The sequence below is a fragment of the Cavia porcellus genome, unplaced genomic scaffold, assembly GCF_034190915.1.
Source record: "Cavia porcellus strain 051 isolate PalLab524CR breed Dunkin Hartley unplaced genomic scaffold, mCavPor4.1 scaffold_21, whole genome shotgun sequence".
Classification (NCBI taxonomy): domain Eukaryota; kingdom Metazoa; phylum Chordata; class Mammalia; order Rodentia; family Caviidae; genus Cavia; species Cavia porcellus.
The window spans coordinates 20,619,427-20,641,175 of record NW_026947504.1 but is presented as its reverse complement, the minus strand read 5'-3'; the positions used below and the strand labels follow the sequence as shown (position 1 = coordinate 20,641,175).

General features: G+C 38.4%; 1 protein-coding gene across 1 annotated transcript in view; it reads right to left on the bottom strand.

Moving 5' to 3' along the window:
• Fbn2 (fibrillin 2) overlaps nucleotides 1-21,749 on the bottom strand; it is a 224,999-nt gene that overhangs the window by 30,495 nt on the left and 172,755 nt on the right. The window contains 15 exon segments of the mRNA XM_063232411.1: nucleotides 1,550-1,669; nucleotides 2,210-2,338; nucleotides 3,699-3,815; nucleotides 5,793-5,918; nucleotides 6,378-6,503; nucleotides 6,667-6,792; nucleotides 7,788-7,856; nucleotides 10,315-10,467; nucleotides 11,000-11,125; nucleotides 12,321-12,446; nucleotides 12,892-12,960; nucleotides 13,604-13,765; nucleotides 15,712-15,834; nucleotides 16,713-16,835; nucleotides 21,317-21,442. Of these exon segments, the coding sequence (XP_063088481.1) occupies nucleotides 1,550-1,669; nucleotides 2,210-2,338; nucleotides 3,699-3,815; nucleotides 5,793-5,918; nucleotides 6,378-6,503; nucleotides 6,667-6,792; nucleotides 7,788-7,856; nucleotides 10,315-10,467; nucleotides 11,000-11,125; nucleotides 12,321-12,446; nucleotides 12,892-12,960; nucleotides 13,604-13,765; nucleotides 15,712-15,834; nucleotides 16,713-16,835; nucleotides 21,317-21,442 (1,821 nt within the window).

The window sequence follows — 21,749 nt, the reverse complement described above, 5'->3', positions numbered from 1 at the left end:
TGGACATATTGCAGCAGTGTTTGCCACATGGCATTAGAAACACATCTTTACGAAACAGGTTCAGCTACAAAACATGTCTCTTCCATCAGACAGTAAGTGCCCTGAAGGCAGCGACTTTGTTCCTGTATTTCAGCACCCACAGGGGCCATGTGCTCACTATGCTACCCTCAGAATGCAGCAGTGGATGTGTATGCTTGTGTGCATGTGTACGTGCTTACGTCAGAGTGCATCTCATCTGTGCAAAACTGGTAGAATAGATACTAGTGCAGGAAATACTCTTACGGTAAAATGAATTAACTAAAAGTCACTCTTCCAGAGATGAAAAATAGCTGCATGACTAACAGTGAACAAAAGAAGAGAGTATTTCTGAAATGTAATAAAATGCTAACTAAATCACAGATACGGACACATCCACTAAGACAAAAGGTTGCCGAGGGTATGTGACACCAAGAAGCACATGGGTTTCTACTTCTCTCCCAGAAGCTAAAATCTTTTCTTGCTGTATTGTTCCACATGGAGATGGACCATGAACACAACGAAGGATCAGAATTAAATGTGAAAAAAGAGAATAGTACAAAGAGAGGATCTTAAACTTCTCATGAAACTTACTAAGGATGATTTTGGTTTGACTGTGTAAGTATTAAAACACTAGGCAATATTATAATAACCTATAAAGTAAGAGAAAATCAGAAGGCCATGAGCACCTATAATGATTACTTATACAGCCTGAAACACAATTAAATCCTATGAAGTAAGTGGTTTCTTACAGCTTTATAGCTCTCTTGCATGTAAACAATAGAGTTATCTGTGTTTAAATGGAATTTTGCCAAGGGTGATAGAATTTAAAAAATGAACAACTCAATGGCAAAAAGAAATTCCTAGCAATCCCTTTACATTAGAAAGAAGCTGGTGCTTCTGAATTTCAACAAGGCTGTAAAAGATAATTTGTATAAAAAGGAAATAAAGTGAACGGAATAAAAAAGGTCAGCCTTCATCACATCCACCAGACAATTCTGGGACCCACTTTTGATGTGGTTACAGTGCTCTTGTGTGCTGGAAGAATTTCAACAGAAAAACATCTGTTATGACAAATGGATTAATATTTTCTGTTTTGACATGAGGCCTTCCCTAGGAAAAGAAAATGTCTCAGCAGAATTGTCAGGATTTTCTGCTTCACATTTCTAGGACCCTTGGCACCTTTAATAATCGTTTTAAAGTTGGGTGCCAAAGACTACAATCTTTGTAGACACACTTTAAGTTTAGTAGAAAGTCTCTGTTGACATTTGGAAAAAAGATTAGAGTTCGATGAAAATTCCTAGACCAGAATAAGACTTCTGTTAATGAAAAAAAAAAATCCCACATCCCTAAGATTTTTATTCCTACCATTCCACCACCAAATCATTTCTGATGGCTCAATAAAACAGATGTAGCAGCTGTGTGTTTAATTCCTTGGGTCAGCATCCTTGCAGGGGTTGGAATGCCATATATTTCCACAGAGTCTGTACCAAGTCTCATGCACTGCACAATTCAGCACAGATATTCGTCTTACCGATACAGCTCTCACTCTTTACTTCATAGCCGGGGGGACAGATGCACCTGAAGGACCCTTCCAAATTCTGACAGGTCCCAGGAGAACAAGAGCCAGGAAGGGCAACACATTCATTAGTATCTTCAGAAAGAAATAAGAGGAGAAATAATCAAAATGGACGATCCCTGCATAGATTTGTCTTCTGAATGCTATCAATACGAATTCAGGGCTAGAGATGTAGCTCAGAGGTACAATGCTGGCCTGGCAGGTGTGAGTCTGATTACTAGCACCACCTGAGTCTCCCTCCAAAAATCATAAATTCTTTCTTCTTGGGCCCACTATCTGCTAGATCATCAAGGACAAACACCCTATGATGTTCTTCTGATATCTCGGTTAGTTCTTACTTGGCAAGTTTTTTTTATGTCTTTCCTCTGCCACTTTTATTGTGACGTAGACAACTTTAAGTTCTGCCTCAAAAAAAACACTGCCTAGTGACACATTCCTAATACACCTTGAAGGTGAAGTCCAGTAGGGCTAATACCATGTACAAAATTTCCCATCTTAGGCCATCTTTTTCCTGTGATCTGAAGTCCAAATGAAATGTAACTGAGTTACGTGTATGTGTGGGGAGTCACATTAATTCACATTAAAAACAGCAAAGACGACTGTCTAGATTCTTACCTATGCAGTTCTTGCCATCTGGTGTAAGTTCGTAACCTTCATTACATAAGCACTTGAAGGAGCCGATTTCATTAAAACATCGTCCGTTTCTGCACACCTGACCAAAGAAGGAGCTGCACTCGTCTACATCTGCAAAGGAAAAGGAGTCAGCCTTTCAAGAGAGCCCTCTCACAGGTGTGTCACCACAGGGACCGAAACTTACAACCGTATTTACACAAACTCTGTGTTAGGATTCTGCATTAGCACAGAGGAAAACGACACACTTTGTGTAACTAAGTTCATAAAGATCCCTCCTGGACTTCACCTTCAAGGTGTATTTTTTTTTTTTTTTTTTTGGTACTGGGGAGTGAACTCATGACTTTGTGCTCGCCAGAGGGCTAAATCCTCAGCCCTCAAGGTGTATCTTTGATATTAGTATAACACTTGCATTTCTAACCAGATAAAAGGTGAAGGTTGTTGGTATTTGATCCCCAGCATCACAAAAATAAACAGACAGGCAGACAAACGAATTGGTACCTAGTGTGAAAAACACTTCGCCATTGCTGACATGTGTACAGTTTACTAAAAAAAAGGGCACTACGGGTTAGGTTTTTAGTTAAGCTTTGGGTTGATTATATGTAATTTCCTGAGTTGTCTGAAGACTACTTTGAGTCTGAGAAACTAGTCAAGGATGCTGAATAAAACATCCACTTCGCTATAAATTTTTTCACAATTGCAAAATTTTGAAAAATAAAGAAAATCAAGAGGAACAAACTGTGGTTTAAATCAGGAGGCGGAATTAAGGTGTGAGGATCCCATAATGGCAGGAAACCTGAATTGCTGCCACATACCTCTCAGAGTCTCATGCCTGCCAAGTGGGGAACACAGAGCACACGTTTGCTGCCATTTTTATTATCTCCTCCATCACATCAAGAACCAACCTACTCACTATCACTTCCTATATCACATTTAATGTCAGTGTGGGCCGAGGGCTGAAGTCTTGTCTGAAGACCAGGAGAGGTTTCTGAGATGCTGCGGAGACCTAGTCACCATGTATGATTTTTGTGGTAAAAAGCACTCAGGTTTCAGAAACAGGGTAATGGTAAATTTTAGAACACAGCAGGTCAGTAAATAGGAGGCTGTAGATATCTGAATGCAAAACAGAAAGATTTCTATAAAATATTTATGACGACACTGAACCAATTAAAGTCTATCTTTAAATTGACCTGGGGGTAAAAACAACCAAAACCATAACTCAGTCCTGAAAATGGCCTTTTTCTCTGGATTGACTAGTTCATCCACAAAAATGCTCAAAACAGTGTGTTGGCCTGTGATTATATAGGCCAATAAATGGCTTTAGTTAACTAGAAATTGGTTAACAACATGATGTACTTTGGGCGTGCATTTCTAATTTTAATAAAGTCATTTTCATGCTTTAATTTTCCTTTTTTATTTAGGCATACTCTGTGGAAATGAAGTAGAAGCCATAAGGACTGATGGAAGCACTTACCGAGGCAGTCATTGTTATGAGTGAGTTCAAATCCTGGGTAGCACAAGCAGTTGTAGGATCCAACGGTGTTTTTACAAGTTCCGTTCCCACAGGGATGCCGTTCACATTCATCGACATCTGCAAAGCAAGAGCAGCTCAAAGGAATTTAATGTATCACTAGAAGGAAAAGGTTACTCAACCTTTCTATTTTTGCTAACTACTGAATTACAATCTTCTAGTACCATGCTAGGGATGCATACTTTATTTGAGGGAGATAAATCTGACACAGGGTAAAATTAAAAATTACAAAATGATAAACAAATAACCAGGCACATGGGGTACATATAACTAGCCTGAGCAAGGATCCTCTAAGCAGAGACATTTTAATTAATATGCTTGATTATTAATTGTAAGTAATCTTTTGAAATATTAAAGCAGGCTATTCCATTAAGAATTTTGACAGCTTGGCCAGAAAATTACATAGCTTAATTTGATTGAGAAAAATACTTCAATTTAAACAGTTTTTTTTTAAGAGCAGAATGTATTTATTGAGAGAAAGAAAGCTGCTGACTGAGAGAGACAGAAGGGGTCCTGAATGCCTATTGAGTTTAGGTTTTTAAAGTAGTGGAATCCCTATTAGAATATAGTTAGAGCTCAATATTATTAGCCTTCAAAACAAACAAACTGAAGCAAGAAAATACATTTAGAAATGAGGCATGGTGGAACACATGCTTGAAATCCCCGAAATCAGGGAGGCTGAGGCAGAAGGATTTCAAGTCTGAGCCAGGCCTGGTGAATTCAGGAATGGTCAACTCAAAATAAAAAATAAAAAAGCTAAGGATATAGCTCATTGCAAAGGTCCTGGGTTCAATCTCCAAACGTTATCTATCGCAACCCAGTAGACTCCTTGGACAAGGAATCCCAGGCTGCAGCGACTCTTCCATGTGAAGGAAAGAAGAAAGACGCTATTCTTTGGGAAGAAAGCTCTGGGTAAGGGAGGTCTCCCTGGTGAAGAAGCCAGACTGATTTTTATCATGGAAGAACCGCTCAGAGTAGGGGAATAGTTTTCTCATATGAACTTTTGAATTATAAATCTCGTGTTTTTGGCAAAATCCTACTCTTTCCAGGAGTGTAGAATGGAGAGGAATGTACAAGCCAGCATTCTCAGGAAACCCATGGAACAGGTCCAGAGTCTGAGTATTTTTGGACAAACACCAGTTAGGGAATTGTGCCTGTCACCCGGGGAGCCATAAGGGGGCTGGGGCTGGGGTCTTAGGTGGCAATAGGTGAGCTCAGACCTTCCCTAAGTTTTCCCTGCAGCAGCATATACCACGAAAGAAGTGAAGTCCGCAACACTCAAAGCTGAGTTTGATATTTATCTAGATATATCTTGAATACCAAAAGAAGATGCACAACCCTGGCTTTTTTGACACTGAAAACAGGCTACTACAAATAGCCAAGTTTTCAATTTAATTTTCTTCCTTCAAGTGCAAAACACAGAGAGAAGATGTTTGGCAGAGGCTGAGCCAACTGCTGACATCGGTTCCAGCCTCAAGGCACGCGGCCCATCTGCCTTTGAAAACTTATTAATTATCAGCTCAGCAAGTGCTCACTGCACACTATCACCACTTAACTAACCATTCTAGTGGCTACTGGGAATTTCTAAACGATTTGGCGCTATTTGTTACCATCACTATTTGCAGAGATGAAACACAAGAGATGCAGGTAAACCCCAAATTATTCAATAACCTGTGCAAAAAGACTGCCTTTCTGTGTGTGTGTAAAAATATCCTCTTTTTAAAATGTTGCTCTTATAAAACTCCCCTGATGCTGTCCTGAGGGGACACACAGAGGGAAAGGACAGCCAGCATTGTGGCAAATTTTACATAATAACCCTGAACATCTCAGAGTGCGTGTCAAAAACCTGGAACCTCTTCTAGGGCAAAAGGCTGAGAATTCCTGAGTCGAGGAACATATTGAGGTCTGCTTTTGCTTGCAAATTTTGCTTAAACAGCCGCCTGCACAGACATGTAGTTACTGACGCCATGTGACACATGTGGTAATCAATCCTGCGATCAGAGTTCCACATCCCTCCTGGGAACTGAGTGCCCTCACCCATGCACATAGTCTGATCCTGAGAGGCCTTGAAGCCATTGTGGCAGATACACTGGTAACTTCCTTGCAAATCAACACATAGGCCATGACTGCAAACGTTAGGAATTTCCAAACATTCATTGCGATCTAAAACAAAACAAAACAAAACAAAAATAAATATCTAAAAAAGAAATGAAACACATGTTAGATGTATCTGATTTTTATTAAGATCCTTTCATTTTTCACAGATGCATTTCTCTAACCTGCTATTAATTATTACTGACAGGCTGAAAATGAACCATAACAATAGCCAAATCAAAATAAGCAAGACGTTCAAGTATCCAAGTCTCTTTCTTCAATCATGCAACTTTTCAGACTAATTCATATCTCAAGGATACTTTTTTTTTTATCCTGGGGAAATCTAGGATAAAAATCCCTTTTCTTAAAAAAGTAATTTATGTTGAAATCAGCTCATGAGAAAATAAGAGTGAATCAGAACATCTTTCCAAAATTACTCTTGAAGGCATTTTTGGTAGGAAAGTACAGGCCTCCCTTGGTGTGGGAAATCTAACAGAGCCAGTGCTCGGCGCGGCCGCTGGTCCTTACCCACGCAGGCTCCGTTGGGGGAAAGTTTGAAGCCTGCGGCACATTCACAGCGGTAACTGCCAGGGCTGTTGATGCAGTCCGCGTTGCGCTGGCAGAGGCTGTCGCCATTGCTGCACTCATCGATGTCTGAAAGAGCAGAGAGTTTCCTTCGTTGTTGTAGGATTACATGCACATCAACATTTGGGTGCCCAACTCTTAACAGTAAGAGAAACAGTAACACTGGGAACACTGCCTAGGGCCAGTATGGTATACCAGACTAGGCACCAGGGACGCTCATTAGTCAGATTACCTTCGCAGACCAACAGCAGGTCATTGTAACTGAATCCCGTAGGGCATTCGCAGCGGAAGCTGCCAATCTGGTTAATGCACACACCGTTTGCACAAATGCCTGGAATCTCCTTACATTCATCAATGTCTGAAATTGAACAGATTTGGTAAAATGTATGTGCTTCTGCTTGATGTATTTACCATCCAACCTCAAATAACACCATGTGGATCCTGGAATGAGAATACATATTCAATATAACAAAAAATCAAATATGTACCCGCATAAGTGGTTTTGTGGTTTATGAAAACAAAGACTATAAAATATATCAGTTCTTCTAAACAGCAGTGGAAAGAACGTAAGTGCATGGGAAAGCATACCACGAGATTTTTGTGTCAGTGTGATGGGTGAACACCTTGGGGAATTGAGCTTCTTTTCAAGTTGTGTGTCAGGTCATCCTAATGGATGCTATTCGTCTGATAGGGATCCTTAAATTTATGCGTTTTGTTACATATATACATAATGGAAAATCAGTGTACTGTTCCATAGAGATTTAAGTTGCTTTTGAGAAAGAAGATTAGAAAGTACATTCAGAAAGAATTAATTTTTGTGAATAGTAATTAATTTATGTGAATCTGTAATTTATGTGAATGATAATTTATGTGAATCTGAAGATTCATAATTAGACCAATAAAAAATACACCCCAAAACCCAAATATGTACTTAGTACTTCTGAAAACAGGAACCAAATGTTAAAAGAGGGCCAGTTATTTAGAGTCATGTTATAACAGGCATGAGAGGAAAACTGAAGTATTTGCATAGTGTACACAAAACCTTGAAACTGTCATGCATTTGTCATAATCCATCCCCTGACTATGCTGGTGTAATAACAGTATTGGCTAGAGTCTAAGAATGTTGTTAGTTCTTCTTTTCTACTGTTAGATTAGATTAGGATCCTGATCATTATATTTTGTGGCATTCCCATCCAAATACTAACCACATTTGACTCTGCTTAGCTTCTGAGATCAGACAAGTTCAGAGTGGTATGACTGTAAACTGTGGTATTCTTAAATAATAATAAAAAAGCTTAAAGAACTCTTAAATTTAACTTCCCTCCCCTGACATACAGAATTTAAAAAGCTCACCAACAGCTTTTCCTGTGTGAATGTCAAAGGTGAATCCAGGAATATTTCCACATATGGTCTTAAAGTCAGCTTTAAAACATAAACAATTCAATGCATTTTTAATATCTCAAACTCATTCACAAAAACATTGTACAGAGTACAACTTACACAAATGTATTTTGTATTCACAAGACATTTTAATTTGTCACAGGGATTTGATAACAATGTTACTGCAAAAAGTAGATATTATTATTTCTATCACTAACTTTTACTACTCTGTATTAGATAGTAAACCATTACAAAATTCAAAGCACCTACTTAGATATTCAAATATTTTTCTTACGGAGAATTTTAAAAATGATTTAGTTTCTATAGATTAAAAATGGATTATGATTGCATAGGGATACAGACATGCAAAATTATTTTGTAGTAGAGAAACAGGTTACCAGTGAATAATGAATAAGATACGAATTTTGTTCCTTTTTTAAAGCCACAAATGTGTATTTGTTGGAATGTGAAACAAGAGATAAAAAATAATTCATTGTGAGATAAAAGAGGCTATAAGAGTTATTCCCACACAAAATTTATCAAATCAACAGACATTTAAAAGAACATCAATTTTTAGGAAGCAAAATCATTCTGATGCCCATGGTTACATAAATGAGTTAAAGTCCTGAAAGAAATATGGCCCTACATATTTGTATTTTAAACATCCAGGCTGGGCTGGATCTACTAATATACTGTATCTACTAGATTGTATCTACTAATATACACTGAGAATAAATTTAATGGTTCCTAATTTCCTGGCAATATGAAAGTTATGATGTTATATAATCTCAGTCCTCATTATTACAGCCATATGAATTAGTCTGTCATTACTTACTTATTACTCCTGCTTTACAGATAGAAAAATCATTTCAGAAAAGATAAATCCTCTACCCGAGGTCACACAATAAATTGTGGAGTTTTGATTTAAATATAGACTTGTTTCTCAAACCTACATTTTTTACTTTCTTTCCCAAAGAAAAGTACTAGTTTACTTCCCCAAATCAGTGATCTTCAATTTCTAATTATACAGTTTTGTTTTATTTACTTATTTTTAATTAGCACATTTTAGATTTACCTGGTGATCATACTCACCATCGGGAATTTGTATCTGTACCTGACACATTTCAATCCTTTCTTCCACAATCCTCTCACCTCCCTTCAACCCATTTTCCCCTCACTATTTATGAAGTTTTGTTTCCATTTTATCTTTTTTTGAATCATCTTTTCCCTTTGCTCCTTTTTTCCGTGTCCTACCCTAGCTCTTCGCTTTTGAACACTTTCTTTCCATTTCATAATATCTACTGTACATTTTGGTCCTATTTACTCTTTCACGCTTTCACTGATTTACTTTACTTAAGAGTATGGTTTTCAAGGTGCATCTATTTACCTAGAAACGTCTCAAGTTTATCTTTCCGTATGGCCGAGCAGTACTCCATTATATATAAAAACCCACATCTTTATCTATTTCTTGGTTGATGGGAATTTCAGTTGTCTCCCAGATTTAGCTATTATGAATTGCTATAAACATGGGTGCATTTACTGGTGCTGTATGATGTAATTCTTCTGGGAAGAAACCCAGGAGGTGAGAATTGTAAGAACTTTTCTAATTTTATGAAATTTACTGTGGCAAAACAGGACTAGGAAAAAACCACTTGCCTACTGAATTTGACCCACTTTGAAAAAGGTTTGTGTATCACTTCAACACTTCTTAAATTTATTTCATCATCACTTTAAACGATACACTTAAATTCGCAAAACACAGGCAGTATTTGGTAATGAATGTATAACCACTACTTCTTATTTGTCTTATTGATTAAACTCACAGTATTTACAAGTATTAAACTTTACCACTCTAGATCACAAAAGAACAAGAGTGGGTGACAATTTTAATGCCCAGTAGTTTCTACTTTTGTCTCTGTTATCTTTCCTTGTTTCTTTCAAAACCACTTCCATTTGTAAGAAAAGCACTCTCATGCAAAGGCCATTTTTTTTTTTTTGCCTGAGAACTTCAGTTAAGTCTGAGGGATAGAAAGTATATGTAACATCTTGACAAGTGATGTAAAATTTTGCTCATCAAATACATTTTTGCATATTTTTTCACAACAATGTATAAAATATAATGAATTTGATGACTTTTAAAGTTATTTTTATCAAAATGCATCTGTGCCTAACAGTGACACATAGTAGATGCCCAATAAATACTTGTGCAATGAATAAATCAGTAAAAGACTGTGTGATTGATATCAGGAAAGAGTTAAACGGACCAATGCTATAAACTCTAACCCTGTCAGTGATGGAGTTTTCAGGATGAGAAGGGTTCAGCACGCATCTGAGAAATCAGGTCCAAAGAGAGTGACTTGGGAAGCTGAGTAGGGGCACGCTCACATGTTTTCAGAACTGGGCGCCCCTGGTTTGGGTAGCACTGACTTTTACTCTATGGCTACACCTATGCATGCATCGCTGACTCAGCTTTCAGCTGTGGCACAAGCTGTGTGCTCACCTGTTCCCGGTGTTGGGCACGGCTCACAAGGTTTGTTCCAAGCTTTGCCCACGTTGTAGGTGCAGCAGCACATCCTCTTCGTCACGTTAAAAGGCAGCTCGTTCTCACATGTGGTTCCATTATAGCTTCGGTAGCAAAAGCTTTTTCTCATATCTGCATGCAGGACACAAGCAAGCTGGTTTAGTCATCAGCAGGCAGTGACACCTACGCACATCACACTTCTGTTGTCAGTGGACCTGAAAAGCTCTCTCACCTCACGGACATCTGAAACGAACTCTGCAAGCTGGTAGGTAATTTTTAGATTAACATCTCTCCAAATTTATAGATAAAAGTTTTATAATTTTATAGGCTGACAATTTAATGTATATTTTAAAAACCATTTAAAAAATATTAACTTTTACATGCTCTATTATTTTGTATGATTTTTTAGTTTGTACAAATAGAGAAATAAAGTTATTTAAGAATACATAACTGTGAAAATTTTTTCTTCAGATGGTCAAAAATGTAACTGTGAAAGCCAGATGTCAAGAATCTGATACAGAATCAATAGTTTATGAGACCCTATAATACTGCATCCATGAAGAGATAATTCCTAAACTTTCGGAACCATGAATGTGAGACAGAAATGCTGCACGTGTGAAGTTCATAGTGCCCCTGTTAATGTCTCTCAGCAGCCTCTACTCACCCATGCAGTTGTGGCCACCATTCACCTGCATGTATTCAGGCGGACAAATGCAGGTGTAGTTCCCGAGGGTGTTGTAGCAGGTCCCAGGCCCACACACGCCAGGGTGTGCAAAACACTCATCAATATCTGCAGCAGATGAGAGTATCTATGCATTAATAAAGGTATTTTTATGAACCCATGTTATTTAGATTACTGTACACAGTGCAGGTGGTTCCTCATGCATACAAAACTTACACAGATAAAGAAAATATCTCAAGATATGCATTTATATGACACAACTTTATCTTTCTTCAGAAGATGAGAGTCCCCAATGGTAGAAAACTGTAAGTCATAGAAAGAAGTTATTCTAAAGTAGCAAAAGCAATCATATGTTTTTAAGTGGAATTTAAAGCCTGCATTTTTCTTACGTTATTTAAACTAAGTTTTAAACTGAACGCTGGTTATGACAGTCTTTATTTTTGTAGTTCCACTCAAATCCATCCTTTTTCAGGGACTCTAGAATCTGGGCAGCTGCCAGTTGTTTTGCTTATTAAGTCACAGCTTTTCCAGACGCATTTATTTAGTATGTTCTCAAACGAAGGCTGTAGCAGAAAACATTCTGTGTAGTTGCTCATTTTAATCATTCCACAAATAAATACTGAAATTCTATCGCAAGCTGGAACTTGCAGTGATCAAGACAAGTAAGAAACGGACCTTGTCTCCAGGAGCCCTACCGAGCCTCCACCACAGTGGCGTGGGAAGGCAAGTCACAGTGCCAGGTGGTAAGCGACAACGGAAGCAGAGAGGATTACTTTTTTTGTTGTTGTTGTTTTTGAGAAAGGGTCTTACTATGCAGTCAGGCTGGTCATGAACTCACCTTGTAGCCCAGGCTGGCCTCTAACTCGCAAAGTTTCTCCTGCCTCATCCTCCTGAGTGCTGCAATTACAGGTGTGCACCAACATACCCAGCCTAGTTTGCCCAATCTTTGAACTTCGTATCATGTCCACAGTTATCAGTATGGAACAATGACTAACTTACTACTCAAGCTTACCTACTTTTCCTGCAGACAATATAATTATCATCCGTCTTTGAACTACTAACATTGCCTGTTTGCACACTACTCCATTTCGCTCACTTATGTCTAATCAACCCTCTCTCAGAAAGGAAAACAATAAACTGTAACAAGTAGCCATAAATTAATCTATCATCTGCAACAGCAACACCAATGAGAAGAAAAAAGCCAAGGGGCAGTTTCACCAGCCACGTGGGCAGCGGTGAGGCTGGGCCTCTTCCTGGGGCCGAGCGCTTTATCCCACCGTGCAGGGCAGCCCCACTATCCCACCTTCACAGATTCGGGTTTCCTCGCTCAGGTAGTAGCCTTGCGGGCATTCACACTGGAAGCTCCCGAAGGTGTTGATGCAGTTTCCACCCTGGCAGAGACCTGGTAGCTCCTGGCACTCGTCAATGTCTACAAAGGGAGACAGTTCGTTGGCCACACACACCATTGTGAGAGACAGGAGTTAAGGTCAGAGCTGTGCAATGCCCAGTCTGGGGAGGCCCACTGCTGTTTGTGTATCTCAACAGATGCCCTGACATGGTTTACTCTGACCTTCTGATTTCTTAGTGTTGCCACAGAACTTTGCCATTTCCTGGGAACACTGATAAAAGTTGGAGGCCATGGGAGAGGAGAGTTACTCTGCAGAACACTCAGATACTGGATCCCTGCACCGCCATGTGTTATCTAGTCTTGTTATTCTCTATAAAAGTATTTAATATCCTAGTAACTGATAACCCATCTCTAATTATCACTAAGTAATCTTGTTGGGGCTCCCCCACACTCATTTTTTTAAACTTCTTTTTTTCCTAAATAAACTCTTTTTTTAAACATAAGTGACAATTAGTGATGAGCTCACCTTCTAAGATGATGGTGATGGGGTTAGGTCTAAAGCCTTCACCTCCAGGACATAGGGTGTAGTATTCAGCTGCAAAGGAATGAAAGATCAGAGGTTTTATCTTGGTGTCCACATGGCTGAGTCCATGCACAAGCATTCAGCAACCAAGAGACTCAGAACACACGCCCTCCCAGACTGCCCTTTCAAATTCATCTGTATATTACATTTTACTTGAAAAAAGACCATTTGTTTATAAACGATATAAACAGAAATAACCAAAGGCATTTGTTTTTAAAAGGAAAATTTCCTCACAGATAATTCATATCACAACTCTCCTTGACAATAAAAATAAAAAGACTCTATAGTACAAAGATTTGGGTTCATGTACACATGTTGCAGTTTAAGGCATTCTCTGGCTGACTTCAGGATTACAAGACACCTATGAACCCGAACTAATAACCTCTGGGAAGACCATCTTTGATACTGTGGAGAATTGATATTATTGCCATTTGTATTAGATTGTGGTTAAAAACTGTTCTTTCAAGCATATCATGAAAAATGAGAAGAATTTACGTTTCTTTTATATACAACACTCTGCTGGGTTCACATCTTCACTGAAAATACTTCAAGCTCCATCGCCCAATACATGCTTTGCTCCCAGCCCTGCAGTAAAGTGGCCACTTGATTTTAGATCCCAGGGTTTGCTCCTTCCCTGCTTTGGCTGCATACTTACTGCTGTTGACAGGGGGGCAGGTCTCGCAGGGGTTCCCCCAGGCCTTCCCCAGAGAGCAGCAGCAGGAGGAGCGGCTCACGCCCACCCCAATCTCTGTGTTGCAGGAAAGACTTCCGTCTCCTCGAGGCCCAAACTTCAGGTAGCAGTTGCCCACGCGGTTGTCTAAAAAGCACAAAGGAGCTCTTCTTAGAACTTCTTAGGGAAAAGATATGCAAAGGATTGCCTTGGAATTTTACACCTTCATATGGGAGGTCCATCTTATCCATCTTGAGCACAAAGCAATCTCATGCTTTAAAGCTTTTCAAAATTGAATGATGTACAGTGGATGTTGACAAATTTTCCAGTGTTTAATAATCTAGATAGACTATATTTCCATATACTCTTGGCATAAACAAGATTTTTCACTTGTGACATTCTGAATCAACAGTACAAAAGCAAGAAAGTTCTGTGTCTTGGCATTTCTGAATGATGGAGACAAAGCTATGACAAGTTAATTTAAAGCTAAAAGTCACACAGAAGAAACTGGGTATCCAACCTCCTTCCTTTCCTCCCATCATCTCCACTCCCTCATGGTTTAGCTGAGGCTATACATTGAGCTTTGTAGGTTTTGAGAAAGACAATCTGTAACAAATGTAGACCTTCCCCTAAGGAATCAGTGGATCTCACTTTTTCTTGTCTCAGTGGTCACCATAGATGGGGGGCTTGAAATACATTTTTTTCCTCCAGAACTCTTAAGAGTTGTATCTCTGTTCTCCCATAAATTCAACCAACTGCTTACCTAACTTCTTCTCTTGGGTATATCTAACAACTATTTCAAAGTTAGTATGTCTACAAAGGAGACTTGTGCTACTTTTTCTTCCACATACAAAATCTGCTCTTTCTCCCCCAGTCTTAGGCATGCTCAATAAATAACTCTTTCCACTGTTCCCGTTGCACAGACCCTAAACCTCCACGCCATCCTTGATTTCTATTATTCCTTATTCAATCCTGTGATGCAGTCTGTTAACTGTACCTTCAGGGTATACTGCAATCTGAGTAATCATCTCTGCCTCTACCACTGTTTCACGAACCCTAGACCGCACCATCCCTTTACACCTGGGCTCTGCTAGCAGTCTTCTAACTTTCCCCTCTAATTGCATCCTGGATCCAGCTGTCATCTAGTTCTCTTCCCACAGCCAAAGCAATTACTTTAGAAGTAGTATCTCACATTAGGTCATCTGCAGTGGCCTCTTATCTTAAAAACAGAGAAAAGTTCGAAGTCTTTTTCTAATTCTATGAAGTAATTTTCATCCCTGGATACACATTAGAAACATCTGGACTCCTCATTGCTTTATTTTGTGCCATTTTCTGTTTTATTTTTCTTGCTGAATTTTGGATGCAGAGCACTGAGTTAACTGGTGGTTGCTCTCTTACTACATTTCACCTTTTCCCTCCCTTCCTTCCTCCCTCCCTCCCTTCCTTCCTCCCTCCCCCCCTCTCTCCTTCCCTCCCTCCCTTCGTCTCTTTTTGTCATCGCTTGCTCTGTGAGCATCCAGTGAACTCTGTTGTGCCCAGCTGCCCCTCTTCTTTATCTGTTCACTTCTAAAAACAGTGTCTAAGTCTCTGTCTCCACAAACAACGCTGTGATTAATGACTTCTGCAGGTCTGTATATGGACCTATGAGTCAACATCTCTGGCATATAAAACCAGGTGGAGAACTGCTGATGCACAGTTTGCCTGTACTGTAGCTTTTACAAAAAACTGTCGGCACCATTTGCCATCCACACCTGTGGACCCTTTCTCTTGTTTTTAACTAATTAAAAGACAATTGACAGAAGGAAAAAAGATACAGTGAAAACAACTTATTAGTAATTTTAACAGGAATGTAATCATAGCTAACTCGTTTCTATTCTGCATTTTCTTGGTTTTAAAGGTATTATGCCACAAATGGTTCCCCGAATGCTTGCTTAAAAGTTGTGCTTCATAAACTTGAATTAATTTAGTGTTTGTTAAAGGGATTATTTTCTTTTAAAATTAATTGCAGCAAACACCTGTAACAGTTTACTGCCAAGAGTTCAAATATTCAACTCTGTATTGTTCTCTGTTCTTATTATCCAGCTTTCACTTACCAACACAACCCACCCCAGTGGGGTTCAGCTGGAAATCGGGTGGGCAGTTGCATTCGTAGCGACCAGGTGTGTTGACACAAAGGCCGTTGACACAGTTGATGGGATCTGCACATTCATCGATATCTACGAGCATTTAAAATGCCTGCATTAACATTTCACTCTCCCCATGCATGCTGCTGTCCCAAAGAATTTCGGCTTTTTTGCTGGTCAGTAGACTAACGATCATTAGGAAAGACTCAGCACAATGAAAGAGATGGTAACTTCCTGTGTATTTCTAGGTTCCATAAGTCAAGCCCACAGTATTCATGACAATGCCACTTAATATCCTTCATAAATAATAATCAAATGCTACAAAAATATAATATTTGCATAACTAAAATTATGAGATGTGATCAAAAGTATGGTGTCTATTTAAATAAAAAATTACAGTAAAAGAAACATTATTATTAACCACCCTCCATTTTGACTTTGGGAAAAAGCTAGAGGTCACATGGTGCCAGATCTGATGAGTAAGGTGGATGAAGACACAGAATTATGTTTTTTAAGTGCCCATCTTTCTGTTGTTTGGCAACTGGTGGCAGGATTCATTGTATTTTTAATCGTATTTTCAAATGAGGACTTCTAGAAATGCTTCGGAAAGTTATAAGAACTATGGATAAGTGTATTTGAAGCAAAGGAGGGTATCTGAGGTTAAATGACAATGTATCTTTTATTATAATAATTTTTAAAAAACATTCATATTTTTCTATCATTGTATATATACATCTATAGTCCACATATATCACAAATACATAAATACTTTAATTTCATATTAGATATTTAAACTATATAAATAGATCAATTCTATAATTAAAAATAAATGTATCAGAATGTAATTCTCTTTCAGAAAAATGCATAACCTAACGCATAGACTGGCTCTGTAGAAACGGAGCAGTTTTTATATTTAGCACAGAATATTTATTTCAGCTCACTGACACAGTGAGCCCCTCATTGGTCAGTACCTGTACAGTTCCCTCCGGTTCTGTCCAGTTCATAACCATCATCACAGATACAGTGGAACATTCCAGGCAAATTGTTACATGTTCCAAAGACACAAATATTTTGGAAGGAGCACTCATCGATATCTGAAGATTAAAAGAAAACACCCCTTGTTTACAAAGGCATTTAAAATTTTTGATTTAACATATAACATCAATGAGTTTTTCTAACTTCAGATGTTTACATACAGTAAAAATTTTATTTTTCTTTCTTTAGAAAGGTAATGTGAAGGAAAATCAATTAGCACTTAACTATGGAACTAAGAAACAAAAATATTTTTATTGATAAAATGAATAACATTTTAACTGTCCTGCATTACAATATACTTAAACAACAGTTGGTTTAAAGTATAAAAACACAAAAAAGAAAGTTAAATATGTCAAAGGAATGAAAATGAAAAATATTAAACACAAAAACAAATCCAAAGATAGTAAAAATTGTATCTATAAATATCAGATATTTTATAACTGTAAGTTAGGAAAAAATTCAATAATTTAAAAATATTAAGGATATCATTAAAGTTAACTTTTAGGTTTTTATTTTTTAATTTGTAATCTCATCGCTTATCCTAAAGTCAGTTATAAAAAGAGAAAGAATTTAGTTTTAACACCACGTGATAAGATGGCCCATTGTCTACATATATTTACAAATTTCATAAAATATATCTACTAAAACTGGGGATTCGGTTCATGAAAATTTTCCATGAGATTGTAGTATGCGGTCGGTCAGTGTGAATATATCATTCTTCACTCATGAGAATGAAGGCACAATGAATGTGGTATGTACAGTTGTAGAAATAATCTGTGTTTCTATTCATAAAAAGAAGATGGGCATTTTTATATATAAATTATCTAATATTACAAAAATGCAGACCACATACATCATTCTAGGCTACTGACACTGAACTGTTATCTTGAGACAGCTGAATCTTAATTCAAAAAGGCTCTTTTGGCCACGTGTACTAGTTAAAATAATTTGTTTCAACCATCTGATATCTAAGGTAGGGTTCAAATCAGGTTGAAAGTTCAACTGGTGTGCAAAGGTGGCTTTCTTTTTGTTAGAGGCATTTAGATTACTTACTGAAGAGAATGAGCAAAAATTCCCTAAGCTAGACTATAAATGAATTGTGTTCATTGAATTGTAAGAAGTAAAAATAGAATGGCATTAGCATCTTACCAAATATGCATTTTATTTTAAAACAGACATACAGGGAATGCTTTTTACTCAAAATGACTGAAAGTAAGGTATTTTAAAAGAAAATTATCTTGCTTTTATAAAACTGATGTTCAAAAATTCAAATGATACAGAAACTGATTAAAAAGCAAAAGACAACAAACCATATAGAAAACAACATAACAAAACCAAAAATTGCTCAAAAATGTTTCAGGTCACATAGAGCAAACACTGATGAATTAATATTTTATATGTATATGCACAGGCAGCAAATTTGAGGCAATTTCTATATCAGATTAATTTTTCATAAGTTAATAATTCCCAAAATACTTTTTAAATATTAAAAAGTACAAAAAACTAATAAAAATTTATTATTTGGCTGGAAGTCAAAGTTCAAATGTAATTTTAGTACTAATGAATTCTGTATAATAAATCAACACATATATCCTTCCAACTCTGCTATTTATATTACTTTCATTTTCTCAATGTGTGGGTGGTTTGGCATTATTTCCAGTGTTCAGGGACAATTCTTTACTTAAAAAGATTAACACTAATTTTACTTCAACTTTTAGTTTCTCAGTTGGCTATGCTTCCCTCCATCCTCAAGAAAGAGGAACCTCTGTGTAAACAAAGGTGTTTTCCCCTGAATTACTTCTCCTATGAGCACCTGTGCATTGTGCTCATAATTAGCCTTGCTGAAGTCTGGAGTCTTCAGCTGGGCATCTCTTTAGCATCTGCGGGCATTTCTGTAGATTCTGGTAATCCCTGTGGAGCTCAGGATCCTTTTTCTAGTTGGAGTCTTCAGTCGTTTCCTACAACCAAGGCTGACAAATGTAAGTAAGGCTGTTTTGTTTACAATTTGGCATTTTTTTGTACATTTACATGTTTCTTCTATTTCAGGACAATGCTTGGTTGCTTATTAGTTTTTTTCTATCCAACTTCTTGGGCTCTCCACTTCAGAAGCACTGATTTTACTAATGTTTCTGGTCTCCCCCCAACCCCCATCAGTTTCTTTTTTGGTTCACTGGTTATCTCAAGTCCTTTCTCTATGGTAGTTAGTAAATTTTCATCTGCATCTCTTCTCATTTTGGCTGTTTCTACTTAACAGTTCTCTAATTTTGCGGTATTGACCCCAATTTCTAGTTTCCCTTGCCTCGTCAATTTCCTTTTCAATATTTATTCTATTGTTTGTTAATTTTGTCATTGAGGTTGTCTAACCACTTTTTTATTAAGGTCATCTATGGCACAAACTTAGGGGAAATTTAATTTTTGCTCTTTAGGTTTTTCTTCTCCCATTCTGCGTTAGTCCTTGATCTGTTTTTTTTTTTTCCAGTCTTTTTTTCCAGGATCCCTGCAAAGTTTCTATTATTTTTGGCTTCTTTACATACTAGTTGGTCCACCTTTCCAAGAATTTCTATTCACTTTGATGCAGCGTGTGACAGTCTCTTGACATCTATCCTCAGGATTCTATCTGCAAGACAGGCCGGGGTCGGGATTTCTTGGAAGCTTCTGCTCAGTAGCCTGAGGTTTTCCCAGGTAAGAAAAAGGTGCATAAGGATGGGCGTGGTGCCACAGGATCCCTGCTCTCTCTGTTGACGGACCTGGCCTTCACTGTTTCTCTGGACAAGTGCTAAACTGTCTCTGTCTAGGAGCCCCCATCCACAGAGACTCAGCTTGTCCCTGGAGAGGTCCTTTGGGTTTACAGCCCTTGTTTTGTTGCAGGACACTGGGACTCTACAGAAAGTTTGAGGATTGTGTTGAGCAGTACATGCCCAGAGGAGTGGACCAGAGGATCCGTTCGTAGCGGTGTATATTTATAACAACATGAGAAATCATCAAGGAATTAGATTGGTAAACTCAATAAAAGTATTCCAAATGAGTCAGACCTTGTACAAGAGAGAAGATAAAAACAAAGAGACAAAGGCAGAGCTAAGGTATGGTACCTCGGGAGTTTCCAAGGCAGGTTTCTCCCACGTGGAACAGAGGGTCTGAGTGAGGGGGAGTGGCTCATGTGCTGCCCTTGGCTATTTTGTCGGTTGGGGATTTCTCCCGAAGGCAGTGACCCAGGAGAAAACTAAAATTAAAGAGGTTTGGCACCACCTTGGGGTGGGGTCTGGGGAAAAGATCTGGAAGTTATGTGGTGGATTAAAGAATGAATTTATGGAGGGGAAATTCTGTCTTTGTGCAAAAAATTCATGTTGGCAACAGAGGTTGGCTACTGTTTCCAGGTCCTTGTCAAGGTGACGTAGAGGATAAATCATGGAATTCCCTATCCACACTGACTCACTTTTTCAAGCCTAGGGAAAAACATAGCTCACTCTGCAATTACCCTGTATAAAGTGGATTTGATTCTGCCTAATCTACCAAGTCAGGTTAGAAGCAGGAATGTGGTCTGTGTTGAGTATCATCTTTACCTCCTTGCCCTAACTCAGTCCATACTGTGTAAGAAAACTCCACAATCTTCTAGGCACACTTTCTGTCTTCAAAGCCTCCTTTGGCGGTGGGCAGAGTTACGTAACACTTTGATCTTGCTTGGACGTACAACTCATGTCTGATGTTGACGTGAGCATGTGATCATGTGTGTGCTACAATTATTGATCTTGCTTGGATGTACAACTCATGTCTGATGTTGACATGAGCACGTGACCATGTGTGTGCTACAATTATTTATATTCACTTGATTAGACTCTAGGAGAAAAATTGTCATCTGTCTTCAGTTTCATTAGCTAGCCTGGGGTTTTTAAAAAAATAAGTTTCCTGTGAATCATGAATTATGATCAATTATTTGCAATTTCTTTCCATTGATAGTGTACTCTCCATAACACACTGATGGCTCAAACAGTATGTAATGTGAACTGAATTTCTAATTTGAAAGAAAATCCAAATTCCTTTTCTTAGAAAGATATCATCCTAGATGCAAAGTTCATTTCCAGGAAAGTGGGATGACACTGTAACTTGCGGGGGATATTAACTACTACAAAGAACAGGGAAGCGGGCTTCCAGCCCCAGACATCCACAGAAAACTCAAGTAAAAAGATGAATACCAAAACAGAGATAGGATTGTGATAAACACAATGTGTAGTGGTGATTTGGGTAGGTAATAGAAAAGCTGGATAGCTTTGCCACATGTCATTCATTTTAATGATAAAAAAAGTTTCAAAAAAACGAGCCACACTTCCAACTACTGGCCCTTGGCCAGGAAAACTTCATAAGAGATGAAAGCTGCCATCAACATTATTCATTCCACAAATAATCCACGCTTAAGCGGGTGACTTTTATATGTGGAGCATGTGCTCTGTATCTGTTTCCAGGTGGCGCCTGTTCCAGCCCTTTCTGTGGTTTCGCTGCTGTGGCTGGTCCAGCTTGAAAGGGAGCTGGAATCCTAGTGACCCACCTTGGCAGGACCTGCTGTCTGGGGCTGGCGTGAAGCCCATCTCGCACTCACAGCGATATGCACCAGGGACGTTGAGGCACTGTCCATTCTCGCAGAGATTTATGTTTTCTGCACACTCATCGACATCTGTGGAAGAAGTAAATTACACCTCTCTGAAGTTCCAGATTCCATGACATACTATTTTTTTTTCCTGCGTTCCAAGACTAAATCCACTTTATTGATTCAAGTGTTGAGCAAGATGAGCAACGGCTACTCCCATTCACCTACATGAGGGGACACGGCTTGATGGCAGAGCTACCTACCTGACACCCTCAAATGGCACTGCGACGAGCCCACTGAAGATCTCTCTCACATCTGCCTTCCTTCTCTTTAATGCCAATGTGATGATGTATCAGCGTTACAACATCACCAGATACAACCAAGAGTATGAGGA